General features: G+C 33.5%; 1 protein-coding gene across 2 annotated transcripts in view; it reads right to left on the bottom strand.

The window, feature by feature from the left end:
- CPNE8 (copine 8) overlaps window positions 1-21,111 on the bottom strand; it is a 211,403-nt gene that overhangs the window by 71,278 nt on the left and 119,014 nt on the right. For both annotated transcript variants that reach the window (XM_082666811.1, XM_082666812.1), the window contains 2 exons: window positions 15,779-15,832; window positions 14,694-14,755 (listed from right to left, as the gene is read on the bottom strand). In XM_082666811.1, the coding sequence (XP_082522937.1) occupies window positions 14,694-14,755; window positions 15,779-15,832 (116 nt within the window). The remainder of the gene's footprint in view (window positions 1-14,693; window positions 14,756-15,778; window positions 15,833-21,111) is intronic.

Consider the following 21,111-nt stretch of genomic DNA (forward strand, 5'->3'; position numbering starts at 1 on the left):
CTCATAAAAAGAAGTTTGATTTCCATTTTTGTTACATTTTTAACATCACTAATTTTCTTAAATGTTATTACTAGCAACTATGTTACAGCACACACTGATTAGTATCAGTTAGGCAGTTTTACAAGCTAAGAACCTGGCAAAATACCTTTACGATCATGCAACTGTAAAATACAAAATAAAGCATCAGGAATAAAAATAGCTCCTAGTTGAAAGCACAATAACTAAGTGAGGAGCTCATAATGAAGTCAAACTATAAATAATTATTTGCCAGTCTCCAATGTCAACATTTATTATTAATTTCTTTTGAAAACTATTCTGTAGTCGATGTGAAATTATTATGTCCTTAAAAGTATGGCATTGCTAAAATAATGTCTAATAATATTGTTCCTTAAACTAATTCCAACAATCCTGAAAACACAGGATTTTCTTTTGCTGTCTTCAGAACTCAAGTATTTCAAATACTGATCAGTGCTCAGTGCTCACAGCATTCCTGTATACTTGCGAGTATTTATAGATATGGATAAATATTTATATAGATGAAATTGTTATATATACTTAAAAATTTCAGCACATGGTAGTTACTCAAAATTATTTTACTGTATTAGTGGTTTTTTTTTTTTTCGGTAGAAACCAAGGAGGTGGCATTCGCATTAAAAATTCACTCTTTTGGATATACCTCTAAGTCTTTCTATATGTAATTCCACTTTCTCACCAAAGAAGGCATAAAAACACAAATAAGTGACAATGATATAATTACTGGGATAACCTGTTGTCATATCTAATTTACAAAATAATTTTTAATTTAAAAAGTAAATAATTTGAAAACATGGTTGCTTAGACTATTTTAAATAACAAATTAATTTTGATACACTGTACAATTGATTTAACACTTCGAAGTTTGAGCTGTTATTTAAATGGTGGTGTGATGATGAAGAGGATGGTGATGATGATGGGTATGGCACTATAGGGTCCCTTGTAGTTCTCTTAGTATAAAGTATAGTAACATTTCCTTCTTTCTATAAAAATTCAGCTGAAAAATCCTTAATACTGCTCAGGTGTTGAAACAAATTCACGTTTTTTCCCTAAAGAATAAACAACCTTTGTTGCTTTACATTAATAAAAACTAATATAGATTCTCTTTATAGCTATATGGTAATTTTTTTCTCAGAGTAGAAATTAGGTTTAGAGGCTAAGAATATAGGCTAATTTGGAGCATAACACTTTTAGCACATAAAACTTTTAGAAAAAGAATCAGTGAAACATTTGGGAGAATATTTTGAGATAATAAATCCCTTTGAGGAACTGAAAAGAACAGTCACCATCAGGACATTGCTTTTTCATTCTGCTGCTAGAGAGAAAGTGACTATAATATAGGGTATAGTATGGTATATTAGAAAGGGTTTATTAGCTTTTGAGTCTGAAAGGACGGGGTTTGAATTTCAGCAACCCAGTTGCTGACATTAGCCAAGTTTTAGAACTCTCAGAAGGCAGGTACCTGGCACATAACAATTAAGCAAGGACGGACAGAAAAACTACATGAAACATTATCTTTGTGTGTGTGTCTGTATATATATATATATACATATGTGTATATATATATACATACAGACACACACATATATATAAAACATATACATATAGAATGTGTTTTTATATAACTTTTATCAAATAACCTCATAATAATTTTTAAAGGAAGGTACTAGTATTCTCCTTTTATAGATGAGGAAATCTATGCTCATAAAACTTAACTTTCCACATAAGTAATAAATGCCAGTACTGGAATTCAAATTCACATGTAACCTCCAAGACCATATTTATAAACTCTATGCTACTCTAATTGTACAATTAAATATTTGTGAACTGTCTGGTTATAATAAAACCACAATAAAGGATAGTGATTATTATGTTACAAACTGAAAAATGATACTATACAGATATCCTTAACGATAAAGATGCCAGGGCATAGTCTCATGCTTGGGCAAATCTGTCCTTCTTCTATCACTTATGTTATATACATAAATCACAAGATAATTGTTATAAATGCCTTTTTATGTTCTTTTACTCAAATGACACTTCCTTAGGAATGAAAAATAACTCTAAGCTTCAAGAACATGGCTTTTAGCACATTATAAAAGTCAATATAGCAGTTGTGTCTGGTTCAATCTTCCTTAGGTTTTAGGGATAGACACCTTGTTTTGGCTCAACTCTCTCTTATAGCAGTGTCTACTTTCTACATATTGGAACATCACTGTGTTTGTTGGATGAATGTGTTCATTTTATGACTGTTTCTAATATATTTGCCAAGGTAGCCCAGGATGTGTAGCATAAATACCAACTCCTTAGAAGCATTAGTTGTAGATAAAAAAACCTTCAATAATCAGAGATACAAAGGTCATTTCAAAGCCAGTTGTACCTAGCAAAGCTGCAAAGAAAAGATATGGCTACTAACTGAAGAAGTATACTGTATATAAGAATAAAAAATGAGAGAAAAGTGTTTATTTACTGAAACCTTTAGCTAGCTAAACAAACCAAATTATAAAACCAAGTAGATTAGGTACAACAAAAAGTGTAAAAAAAAAAAAAAGAGAGAGAAAATTTAAAAAGAAATGAAAGGAAGAGGAAGGAAAAAGGAAGGAAAAAGGAAAGAAGGACAGAGGAGCAAGGGAGGAAGGAAGGAAGGCAGGAAGGGAGGGAGGAAAGAAAGAAGGAAAAAAGAAATAAAGAAAGAAAGGAGGGAAGAAGGCGGGGAGCCAGGCTGTACCAAGAGTACCTATGAAGCTTGAAGCTTGGGACATTCCAAAACAATACAAAAGACAGGTGCATTTAGCACTAAATGATAACTAAGACCATTTGATAATCATGGTGCAACAGAAAATCTCAACAAGTAAAACAATTGTTGATGCATATTTGGTGGTTAATTGATTTCAAGATTTGATTACTTCCTTGTTTCATTCTGCATATCAGAAAGAATCTCACTCCTTTTCTGTGTTGAATCAACAGTATTCTAATCAGAAGGGAAATATGATGGCTCACAAATCATTTCATGGTTGTGATAGTCCCTTAACCTATTATCACACCATTTGGATTTTTCCATCTAAAAAACTACAATTCAACAATTATTTATTGAGAATCTTCTTTTTTTTTTTTTGCGGTATGCGGGCCTCCCACCGCTGCGGCCTCTCCCGCCGCGGAGCACAGGCTCCGGACGCGCAGGCCCAGCGGCCACGGCCCACGGGCCCAGCCACTCCGCGGCACGCGGGATCCTGCCGGACCGGGGCACGAACCCGCGTCCCCCGCATCGGCAGGCGGACTCCCAACCACTGCGCCACCAGGGAAGCCCCTATTGAGCATCTTCTGATAGTCAAGCACTGTGTTAAGTGATCAACAGAAAATGGGAGCAAAGCAAACACTATCATTGAACTCATAGAGCTCAATTTCAACTTTCCACAATTAAAAACAATGACAAAACAGCACAGCAGATTATCATGTAATTCACAATCAATAGCCTAACTTAAAACACAGCTGTGCATTTACTGTGGATAACAGCTTGTTCATTCCCATGATTCTTAAACGTTTTCATTCATATTATAATGTATACTTATTATGCCAAGGGCCACATTCTATGTATTTTGAAAATATTAGCTAATAAAAGTTTTAAAGAAAGTTGCTAGCAATACTACAACTTTAGGCTAAAACAGATTTCTTGAAGACTCTGATAAATGATTTGTCATAAAATTAAAATAAATCTTCATCAGTAATTGTTACCTTTCTATTTTTTAAAATTTATTTACTTTACCTTTAATAGTTTTTGAAGCCTAATGTTAGAGAAAAAAGAAGCAACCATGAGTCAAAGTTAAAAAACAACAACAACAACACAACTGAATTCACATGAAATTTCTCTTGACAGAGTATTCATAAGGCTATCACATATAAATCCTTGAGACATTTTGCTTAGGAAGTGTTACTGTAGCTCTCATTTTATGTTTTAGAAGTAGACAAAAAAGAACAGGATTTCAAGAAACCCAGATAGTATAAAAAAGGCACAGCTGCAAATTTTCATGAGTTAGTAGTAACATCTCATGACACTTCCCAATGCATATGCCCTAGTACTACTGAAATATATTCTTGGAAAATGTCCTTATTTCATTCTGCCACCTTTCTGAAAGTTGTGAATGACAGATAAATCAGATGTTAATGTGGAAATCTTAACTAGCACATCAAAGATACATAGAAAACATATGTGCATGTCAAAGAAAGCTACACATACACACATGTATGCACACACACAGAGTGATACCATCTTAGATAACTTTTCTACAGCTGTTATGAATTAATAATCAAGAACTAACAACTGTGATGGGGATGTGCAGAAGGATTGTTTCACTTTCTTCCCAAATTCAAATTCTGTTCAGTTGAACAAACTGAACGTTATCCAACATGAAAGATGAACTTTCTCCACCTTTCTTTAAATTAATCTTGACAAAGGCAGATTCAGACCAACTATCTATTGGAATCTAGAACCCTAAATGAAGTTGAGATGCCCACCCAACTCTAATATTCTTTTCATTCTTGCCTTGCCAATACCGAGACTATGCTTCTGCCTTGATTTAGTGAGATGCACTCTAGCTCACCTTGGGTTCTGGAACCTGCCCTGAACTCAGGTTCACTTCCTCAGGGACTATTATCCAGCCTAATCCTTCTTGACCCTAGCTCACCATGGGCTAAACCTTGAACTTTTCTGCCTTGCCTTTCCCTCTTTTTTTTTTTTTTTTTCTTTGCTGTACGCAGGCCTCTCACTGTTGTGGCCTCTCTTGTTGTGGAACACAGGCTCCGGACGCACAGGCTCAGCGGCCATGGCTCACGGGCCCAGCTGCTCCGCGGCATGTGGGATCTTCCCGGACTGGGGCACGAACCCACGTCCCCTGCATGGGCAGGCGGACTCTCAACCACTGCACCACCAGGGAAGCCCTTCCCTCTTTCTTAAAAGCAGTTCAACTACCTGAATGACAACACAGACAGCTGCCTGACTCTAAATTTTGCTACATCTTCAAAATTCCGGATTCCTGTGCCCATAAACTACTGACAGGATTATTTGTCCTTGACAAGTGAGGTCTGCTAGAATGAGGGCAGGCTTTGAGATACACAAATGCAAATTAAAATACTTTCACCTACCTGCAATATCATCTTTGAAAGGCTATTTAACCTCTCTGCACCTCATTTGTAATAAGCTAGGGTTAACAAAATCTTTCTTGGATTGTTGCTGTAAGGACAAGAAAAGCACCTGTCTTTTATAGCAGGCACTCAAGAAGTAGCTGTTATGATTATTATCACCATATTGAAGCTAGTTTTTTAGAACCCAAGTTTAGCATATTTCTTTGAAAACTGCTGTAATATTTATCCAATTTCTAGAGCTATCAGAGTTTAACGTTTTTTCTACAACCTGATCCTCCCATGTCAGATTTCCTTTCCTTCACACTGGCTTCTAAGGTCCCAATCTACCCAAACCAAAATAGCACCATAAAGGATCTAATTTTGTTAGAAGGTGTCATCTGGGTACTTCCTAAAACAAAATCCCCCTGAAGGAAGTAATTATAAGCTTTATTTTCCTTCCTATCCTTCCTAAAATTTTGTATTTCTGTGGGATCAGTGAAATGTGAAATGTCAAAAGTAAGAATAAATGTCAAAAGTAAGAATAAAAAAAAAGAATAAAAAAAGAATAAAAAAAAGAATAAATAAAAAAATAAATAAAAAATATATAAATAAAATAAATAAATAAATAAATAAAATAAATAAAAAGAATAAAAAAAAACTGGAGACAAGTGATATGATTCCTAAACTTTTTATGCTAATAGTTTTGGTCCTTATTAAATCTAGTTTTCATAAATTAACAAACCTTTGTACATTCTCCAGGTTTTGAAGATTAATTTCAGTATTATTTTTAACACAATTAAAGTGTTCCAAAATACAACTTTGCAAGTAGGTAAGCTGATCATCCTGTAGTTCAAGAACTCCTTATCAAGGTAGGTATGCAAGATGGCCAACCTTTTTTCAAATCATTAGTTTAGAAAATATCTCATAAGTGACATAAAGAAAACAACAAAACATATCAACCTCTAACCAAAAAGAGAAGCAGTATCCAATAGAATCCCTTTTTTTTTTTTTTTTTTTTTTTTTTTTGGGCCACACTGCAGCTTGCAGAATCTTAGTTCCCCAATTAGGGATTGAACCTGGGCCCACAGCAGTGAAAGCACTGTCTTAAGCACTGGACCACCAGGGGATTCCCTAGAGTCCCATTTTAAATGAGGTAGTTGCTGAAGAGGCATGATGCCTAGCAGGAAAGCTATGAACTTTTAAATTATAGATTGGAGTTTGAATTTCAGAATTACAACTAGCTAGCTAGATGTGACTCATTTGCAAAATTACCATGTCCCTGAATCTCAATTTTCTCATATGATGAAAAGGTACCAGATACTTTGAAGAAGCCCTCTACTTATCAGAAATAAAATCTTGAAGTACCTGCATATAATAAATATTCTGCGTGCTGCAGGACCAATCTCTTGAGCAACCATGTCATCCTTTCCTTATTCATATTAATCCTTTCCTCTGTTGAGGCAGATGACACTTCTCTCTTTACATTAACATATATATATCTCTTTTTTCATTAATTCTTCCCATAGTGAAGGTAAGTTGTGTATCACGGCTGGGGTAATGAGCCCCCAAGGGTGTAGGCAGTAGAAGGTACATTGTCTGCAGATAACTTAAAAACAATAATGTAATCTACTAATACACAGTCTATATTTTAATATCACCATACACTAGCAGTTCTAAGCAATGTCAGTGATAAATTTTCCCACTCTTCCACAACCTGCCCTTGGTAAACCACTCTTATTTGCTTAACTCTGTTTCCCTTTCCCCTGGCTGCCAAGCTTTCAGTTCCCACCAGAAAGAAACTATTTTAGACACAGTGTGGCTAAAAGTACACACTCTGATAATGAAATATAACTACGAAACTGCCTGGTACAAAATAGCTTGTCAATATTTTGGCTAAATTAGCACTGGTTCTGATGATGAAACATACATGCAATTTCCTTTGACTCTGAAATGTATAGTTCTGAAAAAATCATTTGAAAAATAACATGAGCTGGCAATTAAATCACAATCTTAAAGGCTATAACTGGACATCTTTAGAATTCTCAAGCATGCATTTTGTATATATAAAAATTAGAATCAAGCATTAACCAAAACAGTGTTTATGAGTTTTCTTAATACTTCCATAAGTTTCTTTTCTAAATCACATTTTAGATGAGTTTAGTTTAGATATGATAATGTTTTAGGTGAATGTATTTCTAGAAGGCAGAATGGTTTTACTTTTATTATATTTATACCCATTCAGCACTGCAGGGTTTAGCTCTCGCCTTATTTGATGAATGCAAAACACTTGGGTGCCACAACAAGAAGCACTATAAAAAAATCTTAGTTATGTATATTCAGTTTTCAAAAAGAAACTGGACTAGGAAAAAAACTCGTGTTGTATGTTCTGGCAAGATGTGCTCCCTGAGATGACATAGCTAATATAATGCCACCAACTGTATAAAACTAAGGCAAATATTTTATAGCATCATTGCACTTGCTTCAAGTATTTTTAAAAAAATCCTTATGGAGCTCGTTAATAATGACACTTACTTATATTCAACTCACCTTTAAAATAAGCATATTAAGAAGTCCACTTTTAGCCTCTACAATGAGCCTATAATAGGTAGATAGCTTTAATTTTTCTCCTAAGACTTTTTACTTGGAGTGGGATATAAACCTTTTGCATATAATTTCAGACAAGTTTTAGATTCAGTGTCAAGAGTTTGGGTTGTGATTGACTACAATGGAAGGAATACCCTGGCATGATCCTCCAAAGAGAATTGAACTAAAAAAAAAAAGAGACTGTTATTGACTTTATAAAGTTGAATATGTCTTTTTCTCTCCATGTCTCTGTTAATTAGGACATTTACCACCAACAATGAGAAAAGACATTAGAACTTTAAACAAATTCAGATTATTCAGAAAAATGATAGCTAGCATTTATCGAGGGTATATGCCATTTAATCCACAGTCACTCTGTGAGATAGGCATTATTGTTATTTTTTCTATTTCATAGAAACAGAAACAGGTTATGCCAACAAAAGACAAATCTAGGATTTGAACCAGGCAGTTAGTGCCAGAACCCAAATTCTTGGCCACTATTATGCATTGCCTTCAGCAACCACTTATTTAACTGACTTGATTTTTTGCCAAACATTTACCCCCTATTTTGATTCTTTCCCAGAACGTGCCCACTTAGGGTCTCCCCTATTATCTTCTCTCATGCTCCCTTTCCGTTAATATGTGAGGAAAATAAGCAGTTCATGCTTCTTATCTTGATCTTGCCTTCTTCCAAGTCACTAAAACACAGATACAGAGTTGAGATGATTTCTGGCAGAGGCAACACAAAAGCATTTTTTTCTTATCCCGGAAAGCCTGGTCCATCTGTTTTGTTTGGTGATTATGATATGAGGCATGGAAAGAGGAAGGTCACAAGATGATAAAATCTGAGCTAGACAGACATGGGGGTTTGTAATCCAGTTAACTAAATTGTCACACTCTTCATTTAAAATTCCTATTTGTTTTTAATGTTTCATTATGCTAAGAGATTTGGGAAAAAAGAGTGGAAAGTAAGGCTTAAAGTGGTTTTCTAATTAATCTGTATTTATTCAGTGGCTACTCTATGTTCATCTCTATAAAAATATTTTGAGAATGAACAATTAAAATGGTAACCAGGGAAGCTAGCAACCACTGTATATAAGTGGTTGTGAAGCTCATTTGGGACCAGGTGGATGACATTTTGGGCTTTCTTCAGAGGAAGTAAATGACAGTCTATAGGCCTGCAAGTTTCTAATACACTCAATTTTCTGATAAAAGTGTAGATTAGGGTTTCAGGTTGACATGACATTCTGGTTGCTTAGGGGTACTCAGTGTGCACGAGAATTTGAGATCTGTTTTCCCCATTCATCTGCCAGTCAAAGAAATGTGAAAAACTTTATATATATTTGTTCCTTGGTCCTGTTAGTGGTGGAGTGGAGTTTCATGAAGGCGTGAGAGAAATAGAGGACTGAAAGGCAGACAAAACCAAATTGAAACATGATTCTGTCTTCAGATACTCATAATGTGAGCTGTTGTCTGTAGAGGCCAATAAACTCATTTCACAAATAACAATTATTATAAAAATGATGATGTTACCCTAAAGGAGTATTTAGATTTCAGAACTGTCTCTGATTTTCAATGAATCTGACATTGTCCTTATCAATGATAATTGGGATATTCAATGTCATACATTATGGATTACTGAGTAAACATCTTTGCTTTCCAATTGTATCAGAATTTTAGTATTAAAATCATTTTTAGTAAGTAAAGAGAAATAAAATAACCACAGGAAAAACATACAGAGCATGATTAAAAATAATAACTCCAATGTCGACAACCCAGAAGAGGCAATCCATTTTTTTTTACTCTACAGTAAGACCTCCTTTGTGGATATTATTGTATTTAGAAAATAAAACTCTTTACTACCTCAAGTCATAAATTGTATCTTATGCTCCAGGGAAAGCATGGTTCTGCTTAGCAAAAAAAAAAGGAAAAAAAGAAGGTCTAAAAATTAAAATTTTCTTTCACAGAGTATTTCCATAAAAATTGGACCTTGTCTGAGAATGCATCTGTCTCATCTGCTCACTGTGTACCTCAATCCATAAACCTTTCTACTGCAGCTAAACACAGTGTGTTAGGAACTGAGACAATGAATGAAAAGTAACACACTAACAACATGGTTTCACAAACAATCAATCAATCAGGTAAATATCTACATCAATAATGACTACAGTAATGGAAGCCTAGAATACCCAATACTAAGAATTAGACATATAAAGAAGTTCCTTTGAAGGGGAAGATATTAAAGGACTATTGAGAACAATTTTGTTTAATATTTAAATGTGTTCATTCTTAACTATACATAATTTCTACTTGGATTCATGAGAAAACAATATTTTCATAACTTTCTATTCAATTATTTTTTGTGAGATGAAACAAGAAGAGAGATTACATTTTAAAGTGTAATTCAAGAATTTCCTTCTAAGAGTTTAATAACAATCTGTTAGTCCTACATGTTCCACACGAGTCACCTGTTTTGCCCGCTTTGTCTATTCTCATGCTCCCACATGTTGTCCAGTATAAGGAAAATAGTTTATACAATTAATGTAGAGAACAAAATGAATACAGGAAAACCTAAACTAATGTTATTTTGGATAACCCACAGCTAGCCAGAGTACCAATTTAATTGCTGTTGCTAATGTTTTATATGATAATCTTCCACCTTTTTTGAAAACATCTAGTTTTACTTGTCAATTAAGATTCAGCATAAGCAAAACTCAACAATAGTTTCTGCTAGACTAGAATATGGTGAGTACATTCCTGAATTGATGCCACCCAAATTAGCAATAATGATGCTCACCCAAGTTAACAAGAAAACAATACACAAATACCAGTAACAAATGCTGATATCTTGGTATTTTAAGTTAAAAATGAGTAGTTACTATAATTTTTTATAAAAACAAAACTGAATTCAACACTTGGTTCTAATCACTTCTGAAATATCATACTTATTTAGAAATATGGTGGGACATCTCTTCAAAAGAACTAACCTTGATAACTCCACAAATCTGCAAATAGTTATGACCTCCAAACTACTATTTTGGATTGCTTCGTTGATTGCAGCCCAAATTGTTAGTTAATTTTATTGTTTTTCTTCAATGTAATCACAGGGCAAAAGGCAAGGCCAGATTAAAAAAAGTCTCTTTAGATATGTGCAGAAGAGAAGTGGTGTCAAAGACCAAGTTGTGAATATTGGGGAAGTTTATCTGAAGTGTTTACTGTACTGAAGGATGTAGCTCCCTACTACATTTGGTCTTGTGTTTTCAGTTGAAAATACTCAAACTTTTTTGGTGGGACTAGGGAGGAGGGAGCAGGGGAAAAGCAAAAATAGAAGGTTCTGAAACCTGTGTTTCCAAAGATATGGCTGGTTAAATATGGGCTTTCACAAAGGACGTCACAACGGCTAATAAATAGGTTTCACAGATAAAAACTGACAATGAGTTATAATATTTATCTATTAAATTAGCAAAGTTGAAAAAGTACTGATGCTATTCAGTAAGGGTAAGTATATGGTAAACTTGCATACACAGATGTTAGAAGTATAAATTATTATTATTACCCTTTTGTTAACAGAATAATTTAGAAATACCTGACAAATTGTAAAATATGCATACCATTTAAACCAACAATACTATTTCTAGGATGTGACCTTGCAGATATGCTTAATGAAGTGTACAAAAAAGCTATGTACCAGGGTTTACATTGCAGCCTTGTTTATAATATGAAAATAAAATGGATACAACTAAAGTGTGTATCAACAGGAGATTTTTAAACTAAATTATGTACATCCATATGATGGAAAACTATTAAAATATGGTAGATCTATAAGTACTGACACAGAAACATATATACACAGTATATTTAATGAATAAAATATACATTAGATTATTGTGCACAGTGCTATCCCACTCATTAAAAATAATGATGTGTGTTTGGGAATAAATACGTTTCTAACAGTGATTATCTCTAGAGAGTATGACTACAGGGGATTCTAGTTTCATAATAAATTATTTTCATTTTACATTACCTTTTTTTTACCATTTCACATTTCATGTTTACAATGTGAAACACAAATATAGATATTTATGTTTAAAATTTGGGAGATATAATACTTCTTTTCCTCAAAACTGAAAATAAAACACTAAAAAAAAAGTTTCTGTGGTTTCAGAAAAAAGTTACTCTGAAGAGTACCAAATATTACTGAGTTGTTTAACAGTTTACAGTATTTTTTTAGTTGCAAGAGACTAGAAATTCTGACTGATATTATTCACAAGAGAGTCAATAGCCATTATTGAAACTATAATAATTAACTGTCAATTATTATAATTAGTTCTAATTTGAAATGAATGTAGTTCATTATATTCTATTTTGCTATTATTCAGAAAGTTTGTGTAATTATGTGTCTGGTCTTAATATAATTTTCCATCATGGCAGTGCATTTATCTACTTGGAGGTTGAGATTTCTTAATAGCAAGGGAAGAAAGTTTACAATGTCTATCTTTTTTGTTTGTTTGTTTGGCCACACTGCACAGCAGATGGGATCTTAGTTCCCCGACCAGGAATCGAACCTGTGCCCCCTGCAGTGGAAGCACAGAGTCTTGACTGCTGGACCATCAGGGAAATCCCTTAAAATGTCTAAAAAAATCAATAGGAAATCTGTTAAGAAAAATAAAAGTAATTTGCTGCAATATTTGGAATAGATGCAGCTACATTTCCACACTGGCTTTCATGTTCTCCATTTCAAATTGCTACAATTTGTTATTTTCATACCAATAGAGATTTTTAAGAAAGATTAGAACATAAAACTCTATTCCTCATTTCCTATAATTAGAGTCAGGAATTCTATGAAGTAACCATCATAATAAATACCCATAACTCACAGTTAAATAAGTTTAAATCTTCACAAATATCTGATGGTAAAATTCTTAGATATCCTGCATGCCAAAGCATCATTTTCCCTTAGGCTATGTAAATTAAACTGTATTTTTGACTAGCAGCAATGAGATAGAAAATATTAATTACATGAAGACTGAAAGTTAATAGTACATCAAGTAAGTAAACTTCATTACTTTTTTAGAAAACAGAATTATCAACGTGAATATTACTCATGAGAGAAAGAGGGAGAAGGAGAAAGGAGGTGAGGAGAAAGGGAAAGGGACCAACAGAGAGATGGATAGAGTTAATAACCTTGAGGCACTTAGCTGTCAGCAGATGTTAGCTATTATTATACACAAATTACACTGTATAGTAAATTGATAGGTTAGAGTAACTTTTTTGTAGGAATATAAGCAATAACTTCAGAGGGAAATTAAATATCATTAAGGTCATGAAAGAAACTAAGGCGACTCATGTAAACTACAGGAAATTGAAGTGATAAGGAGTGTCATGATAAAGCCAGATCTCCTCACCATATTATTAATAAAGTCGGAATTAAAATTTTATGCCCAATTGCTTATAACAAGTCCTTAAGAGCAAAGACGCATAAAGACACAGAATACAATAATTATATTGCTTCTCAATTTGGATTCCATTATCAAAGGGACAATATCTATATAATAAGTATTAGAAATAGTGATGAATAATAGGTAAACATGTAATTGTAGTATATTTTAAAATTTTATAAATTTATTATATACATCTTCATATAAAAATGAATTATATGCAGATATTTCTCATGTCCTTTTTAGATAGTATTATATAAAAATTAATATAAGTCCAGTTAGATTAACTATGTAGTAAATTTCAAACTCTATTTCTCCATATCCCATTTGTAAATAAAAAAATGGGTTTTTATAAAACACTTGGGAAGCCAGGATTAGAACAAAGTGTACCTCATAGGTTGGGGCTCCATTTATACACTGACTTCTGTCAGTAAAAGGTCACTAGCATTTCTTCCAGCACAGGCAGTGCTATATAAGTAGGATGTGTGTAAACCAAAAAAAAAAACAAAAAACAAAAAAACTTGGAGGTGATAAGAAGCATAAAAATGACAGTTGTCAATACTGTTATTGCTTAAGTATTGTAGAAACCCATTTGCTCTAATTAGCCCTAAGAATCCTTAAAAGGAGAATGTGCACAACCAATAAAAGTGATTTATTTGTAATAGATTCTGAAAATTTCTTTTACTGTTAGATTCACATCAAAGTATTACTTGATTTGTACTGCTGACAATACTTATTGGATATTTTTCACACACACACACACATTACCCACTTCACATGATCACAAAGCAAAGCCAAAAGACAAACAAAACAAAAACTAAAAGGAATTTTTAGTATTTTAAAACTTCAAATCATCATTTCAACATGCAAATTATAGCCAGATCTATCAAGCACTTTTTTTAAGTTTATAAAGAGCATGCTAAGAGATGTCCATCTTTTTAATCAACTATTAGCTACAGCTACCAAGGAGTTTATTTATACAGGAATCTATTTTTTATGACAAATTCAACTTTCTATTTTCCCATCTTCTAAAGACAAAAATATACACAAACATCGAAATAGTAAGGAGAGTTGGCAAACATTTTTTCCTACTTAGTACGTTTTCTTTTAACTTTATTGAAACAATCACCCTGTAGCTTCTTAGTCTATGTATACAGGGGGCAGGTTTCAAGATGCCCATATATAGCAGAGATTCCCCATTTGGGCAAGTATAGCTTTTGTTTGTTTTGTTTTCTTAACAAAGAGCAAAAGGGGGTAAGCTCTCTGTTTTGGGGGAAACTGTCTTTGTTCCTTTGGTCCCCCTCATTCTCTCAATCCTTCTTTGGCTTGACAACACTCTAGCAATAAATCAGTATTGGCAAAACAAAACAAAAACCCCCCCAAAACCCTGCTTAATTATAATTAGTAAGAGGCTTATATACGTGATGTCTCTGACTGCTGTTGTCATGAAGTTTCTAAACACATTCAAACTTGCCTCTCACCATTTCTTAAGCAATGAAACAATTTCAGAGAATGACTTACCCTCCCTTAATATAGTCAAGGAATGAAACTTCTGTTTCTACCACGAAAGAAAGTAACGTGACCTGAAAAAAGAAAAGAAAAAGGAGGCAGAATTACCTGCTAGTACTAATTGCATCCCCAAATGGACTTTTTTTTCTGTTAGAGAGTAAATCATGTTTCCTAGTATTTTGAAAATTAATAAAGATACTATTCTTTATTAAAATTTACTAGGACTGATTTTTCTTACATTTAAAATTATCAGAAGAAAAGGGGCCAAAAAATTAAATGACTCCTTCCTATGACCAGTTTACTTCCTTTGAAGAACAACATGCAAATTATCTACAAGGACACTGTGTTACTTCCCATTTTAAATATAAAGGAAAGATGAAAGGAAGCTAGAAAATGGTTAAAACTAAAAAATCAAAATCAGTGAGCTAAACCATATAAAAAGAAATGGGTATTTTTGTCAGGGACCTGTAATGAGGCCATCTAATATTTTAAGTGCCTTGCTTTATAAAAATCTTTTAAAAGAAAACTTGGAGGGAACTTATATTTTCTTCTCCCAAGGACAGTTAATCATAGGATAAAATTTTCAGTATATTTTTTATCAAAATAGGATGATTTTGATTTTTCACAATTTTAACATACTTTCATCTTTGCACCTTCCTGTACTGATTTAGTCCAGCATTTCCACAGAGTTGTCAATTTTAATGCACTATAAACAAATACTTTCACATCTTATAAAACAAGTCTTAAGTATAGCCTATAAAGAGTATAATATTTCTTATTACAACTTACACTTTTTCAGGTCTACTTGATTTTCTCTAGTGTGATTTTATTGAATGAAGAATTCATAATAAAATTTCATCTTCTCTCAGAGGCCATTCAACCCCTAGGACAACTTGCAGGAAGCTGGGTCGCTACCTCCTATAATGTGTTCTCCATTACAATTCCCATAGCAAGTTAATTTTTTATTATATACATTCACATTAAAACTCTAAGTGAAACAGTGCAGTTTTTAGTAGGTTTTATTCAATACAAAGTGTTATATATATTTTTTATTCATTTATTTGAATCCTTAATGAATAACATAAAATTTGACTTACTGTTCCTGAATTAGTATATTTCTTCTTTTTTCCTTTCTTTTTGGGATTTATCACCTTAAAGAGCAGATAAAACAATTACAATGTCAGGTTTCATACTGAAATATTTTAAAAATGTGTAGTCCAACCTGGTGCCTTTCACTTATTGTCATGAAGGCATTTATTTATTCCCTTACAAATGCCTTTAGTATGACTGCTAGATAGTCTATCAGCCAAAACTTCTCTGCAAAAGTTACTAGTGATCATCTTATATCAAAATATATTTTCAGTAATATTCTTACAGTAATATTCTTCTTAGTAACTTTATGCATTGATTATCCTACCCATTTACATCTTCTTGATGTGAGAGAGATTTTTAATATTCAAGGTCCCAAATAACAGTGATTGCTTTGTAGAAAAACTATGGGTTTCTCTAATAAATAAAAATATATCCAAGAGACATAATACGTTTTATTTGATTAAATGCACTAACATGACAAATCACCCAAATATGTGAATATTTATGGGCTCTACTTATTGCTTTTAATGGTAATAATTTCCATCAGATACATAATAACGTGTAAAAGTTTGGAGTACTTGTGGGAGTCCCGGTGGGAGTCACACCGGTTCACAAACTTAGAAATAGGCTGACTGACTGAGGACCCAACTGTACACCCTGAAAAGGAACCATGGCCCAGGACCACCCTACTGAACAAAAGTACTGGAGCCAGTCTCATCCACCCAGCACCAGACATAATCCACACTCACCTGAGCCCCTAGTAACAAGCATACCGACTGCAGATCCCACAGTAGACCTAGCAACAGCTTTAAAACTAGCTCCAAACCAGCACAACTGCAATTCTGAAAGTAGTCCCATAAGCCTGGGGAACCACCAGGAGAAGGTCTTTACCTGCCAAAATGATCTGTAAAGCAGTAGGAGGTGTTTATTTATATACTTATTTGTTTTCATTTTAGGATTTTATTTAATTTTAAGTTGGGTCTAAATGTTATTATCCATGGGCTTTTCATCATCCCATTTAATTCTGCCTGGCTGAGAATCATACCCTACAAGGTAGTGAAGCTAAGAAAACATCCATAGGGACCACCTCCTCTTTGTCTCATCTTATCAGCAGTTATAAAGACTCTTTACAAGAATATAAAAGTAACTTGTGTGTTTTCCTTTTTGCACAAAGCCTTTAAAAGAATAAATGTAGAAAAAGATTTTAGCCATTATTGGAGTCAAAAACAACAAGAACCCAAATCTAATTACATCCCAGCTCCCACAGTTGCTAATTGTTTCCGTTCCTTAGATGCTCCTGCTGCTTGGGTTGTTTCTGGTTTTGTTTTTAACATTTGGTTTTGTTTTATTTTATAATTTTTTTCAATTTTGTTCTTTTTATTTTTAAAGTTTATTTTTTATTGAAGTGTAGTTGATTTACAATGTTATGCCAATCTCTGCTGAACAGCAAAGTGACTCAGCTTTACATATATATACATTCTTTGTTTAATATTCTTTTCCATTATGGTTTATCTCGGGAGATTGGATATAGTTCCCTGTGCTATACAGTAGGACCTTGTTGTCTATCCACTCTAAATGTAATAGTTTGCATCTACAAACCCCAAATTCCCAGTCCATCCCTCTCCCCCCATCCCCTTGGCAACCACAAGTCTGATCTCTATGTCTGTGGGTCTGTTTCTGTTTTGTAGATAGGTTCATTTGTGCCATATTTTAGATTCTACATATAAGTGATATCATATAGTATTTGTCTTTCTCTTTCTGACTTAGTATGATAATCTCTAAGTTGCATCCATGTTGCTGCAAATGGCATTATTTTGTTCTTTTTTATGACTGAGTAGTATTCCACTGTATATATGTACCACATCTTCTTTATCCATTCATCTGTCAATGGACATTTAGGTTGCTTCCATGTTTTGGCTATTGTGAATAGTGCTGCTATGAATATAGGGATGCATGCATCTTTTTGAATTATAGTTTTGTCTGGGTATACACCAAGGAGTGGGATTGCTGGATCATATGGTAATTCTATTTTTAGTTTTCTGAGGAACCTCCATACTGTTTTCCATAGTGGCTGCACCAACTTACATTGCCACCAACAGTGTAGGAGGGTTCCCTTTTCTCCACACCCTCTCCAACATTTGTTCTTTGTAGATTTTTTAAATGATAGCCATTTTGACTGGTGTGAGGTGGTACCACATTGTAGTTTTGATTTGCATTTCTCTAATAATTAGTGATTTTGAGCATCTTTTCCTGTGCTTTTTGGCCATCTATATGTCTTCTTTGGAGAAATGTCTATTAAGGGCTTCTGCCCATTTTTTGATTGGGTTGTTTGTTTTTTTTGTTGCTGTTGAGTTGTATGAGCTGTTGGTATATTTTGGAGATTAAGCCCCTGTTGGTTGCATCATTTGCAAATATTTTTCTCCCCTTCCATAGGTTGTCTTTTTGCTTATTTTATGGTTTCCTTTGCTATGCAAAAGCTTGTAAGTTTGATTAGGTACCATTTGTTTATTTTTGTTTTTATTCCTATTGCCTTGGGAGATGAACCTAAGAAAACATTGGTACAATTTATGTCAGAGAATGTTTTGCCTGTGCTCTCATCTAGGAGTTTTATGGTGTCATATCTTATGTTTAAGTCATTAAGCCATTTTGAGTTTATTTTTGTGCATGGTGTGAGGGTGTGTTCTAACTTCATTGATTTACATGCAGCTGTCCAACTTTCCCAGCAAAACTTGCTGAAGAGACTGTCTGTTTCTTATTTTATATTCTTGCCTCCTTTGTCAAAGATTAATTTACCATAGGTGTGTAGATTTATTTCTGGGCTCTCTATTTTGTTCCATTGATCCGTATGTCTGTTTTTGTGCCAACACCACTTTATTTATTGTAGCTTTGTAGTACTGTCTGAAGTCTGGGAGAGTTATACCTCCTGCTTTGTTTTTGTTCCTCAGGGTTGGCAATTCTGGGTCTTTTATGGTTCCATATAAAATTTTGGATAATTTGTTCTAGTTCTGTGAAAATGTCATAGGCAATTTGATAGGGATTGCATTAAATCTGTAGTTGGTTTTGGGTAGTATTGCCATTTTAACAATACCAATTCTTCCAATCCAAGAGCACGTGATATATTTCCATGTCTTTGAATCCTCTTTAATTTTCTTTATTAATGTTTTGGAGTATTTTATAGTTCTCAGCATATAAGTCTTTCACCTCCTTGGTCAGGTTTATTCCTAAGCATTTTATTTTTTTGGTGCAATTTTGAAAGGTATTGTTTTATTTTATATTCCCTTTCTGATATTTCATTGTTAGTGTAAAGAAATGAAACCAATTTCTGAATGTTAATCTTGTATCCTGCTACTTTGCTAAATTCATTTATTAGATCTAGAAGTTTTTGTGTGGAGTCCTTACGGTTTTCTATGTATAGTATCATGTCATCTGCATATAGTGACAATTTTACCTCTTCCCTTCCAATTTGGATGCCTTTCTTTGTCTTGTCTGATTCCTGTGGCTGGACTTCCAATTCTATCTTGAATACACGTGGTGAGAGTGGGAATCCTTGTCTTGTTCCAGATTTTAATGGGAAGGCTTTTACCATTGAGTATTTCACCATTGAGTATTCACTGTTGAGTATTATATTGGCTGTGGGTCCGTCATAAATGGCTTTTATTATGTTGAGATATATTCCCTCTATTCCCACTTTGGTAAGAGTTTTTTTTATCATGAATGGATGTTGAATTTTGTCAAATGCTTTTTCTGCATCTGTTGAGATGATCATGTAGTTTTTGACTTTTCTTTGTTAATGTGGTGTATTGCATTGATTGACTTGTGTATGTTGAGCCATCCTTGTGAGCTTGGAATGAATACCACTTGGTCATGGTGTATGATATTTTTATGTGCTGTTGGATTCAGTTTGCTAATATTTTATTGAGAATTTTTGCATCTATATTCACCAAAGATATTGGCCTGTAATTTTCTTTGTTGATGGTATCTTTGTCTGGTTTTGGTACAGGGTGATGGTGGCTTCATAGATGTCTTTGGGAGTGTTCCCTCTTCTTCAATCTTTTGGAAGAGTTTGAGAAAAATAGGTATAAGTTCTTCTTTGTATGTTTGGTAGAATTCAACTGTGAAGCCATCTGGTCCTTTTGTTTGTAGCAAGATTTTTATTATTTTTTTTACTACAGATTTTATTTCACTTCTAGTGATCAGTCTGTTCAATTATCTCTTTCTTCTTGATTCAATTTTGGTGGGCTGTATGTTTCTAGAAAGTTGTCCATTTCTTCTAGGTTGTCAAATTTGTTGGTGTATAATTGTTCATGGTATGTTTTCATGTTTCTGTGGTATAAGTTGAAATTTCTCCTTTTTCATTTCTTATTTTGTTTTTTGGGGTTCGCTTTCTTTTCTTTGTGGTGAGCCTGGTCAGAGGTATGTCATCTTTGCTTATCCTTTCAAAGAACCAGCTCTTGGTTTTATTGATTTTTTGTTTTTCACTGTTTTGATAATCTCTATTTTATTTATTTCCTCCCTGATCTTTATTATTTCCTTCCTTCTTTTGGCTTTAGGTTTTGTTGGTTCTTCTCTTTATAATTCTTTTAAGTGTAGGTTAGGTTGTTTATTTGAGATTTTTCTTGCTTTTTGAGGAAGGCCTGTATTGCTATGAACTTCCCTCTAAGAATTGCTTTTGCTGCATCTTATAGATTTTGTATGGTTGTGTTTTCATTGTCATTTGTCTCAAGGTATTTGTTAATTTCCTTTTTGATTTCCTCTTTGACCCATTGGTTTTTTAGTAGCATGTTGTTTAGTCTCCATGGAATCATTTTTTTCCTCATTCCTTTTCTTGTGGTTGATTTCTAGCTTCATGCTGTTGTAGTCAGAGAAGATGTTTGAAATAATTTGTATACTCTTAAATTTGTTGAGGTTAGCTTTGTGCCCTAGTATGTGGTCAATCCTAGAAACTGTTTGATATGCACTTGAAAAGAATGTGTATTCTGTTTTTTTTTTTTTTTTGGATGTAATATCCTGAAAATATCAATTAAGTCTAACTGTTCTATTGTATAATTTAGGATCTCTGTTGCCTTATTGATTTTCTGTCTAGAAGATCTGTCCATTGATGTGACTGGGGTACTAAAGTCTCCTACTGTTAATGTATTACCATCAATTTCTCCCTTTATGTCTGTTAGTATTTATTTTATGTATTTGGGTGTTTCTATATTAGGTGCATATATGTTGATGAGTGTGAAATCCTCTCATGTATTGATCTTTTCTTCATTATATCGTGTCCTTTATCACCTTTGCTTTAAAGTCTATTTTGTCTGATATGAGTATTGCAACACCCTCTTTCTTTTCATTT

This window comes from Grampus griseus (genome assembly GCF_964374135.1).
Source record: "Grampus griseus genome assembly, chromosome: 11".
Lineage (NCBI taxonomy): Eukaryota > Metazoa > Chordata > Mammalia > Artiodactyla > Delphinidae > Grampus > Grampus griseus.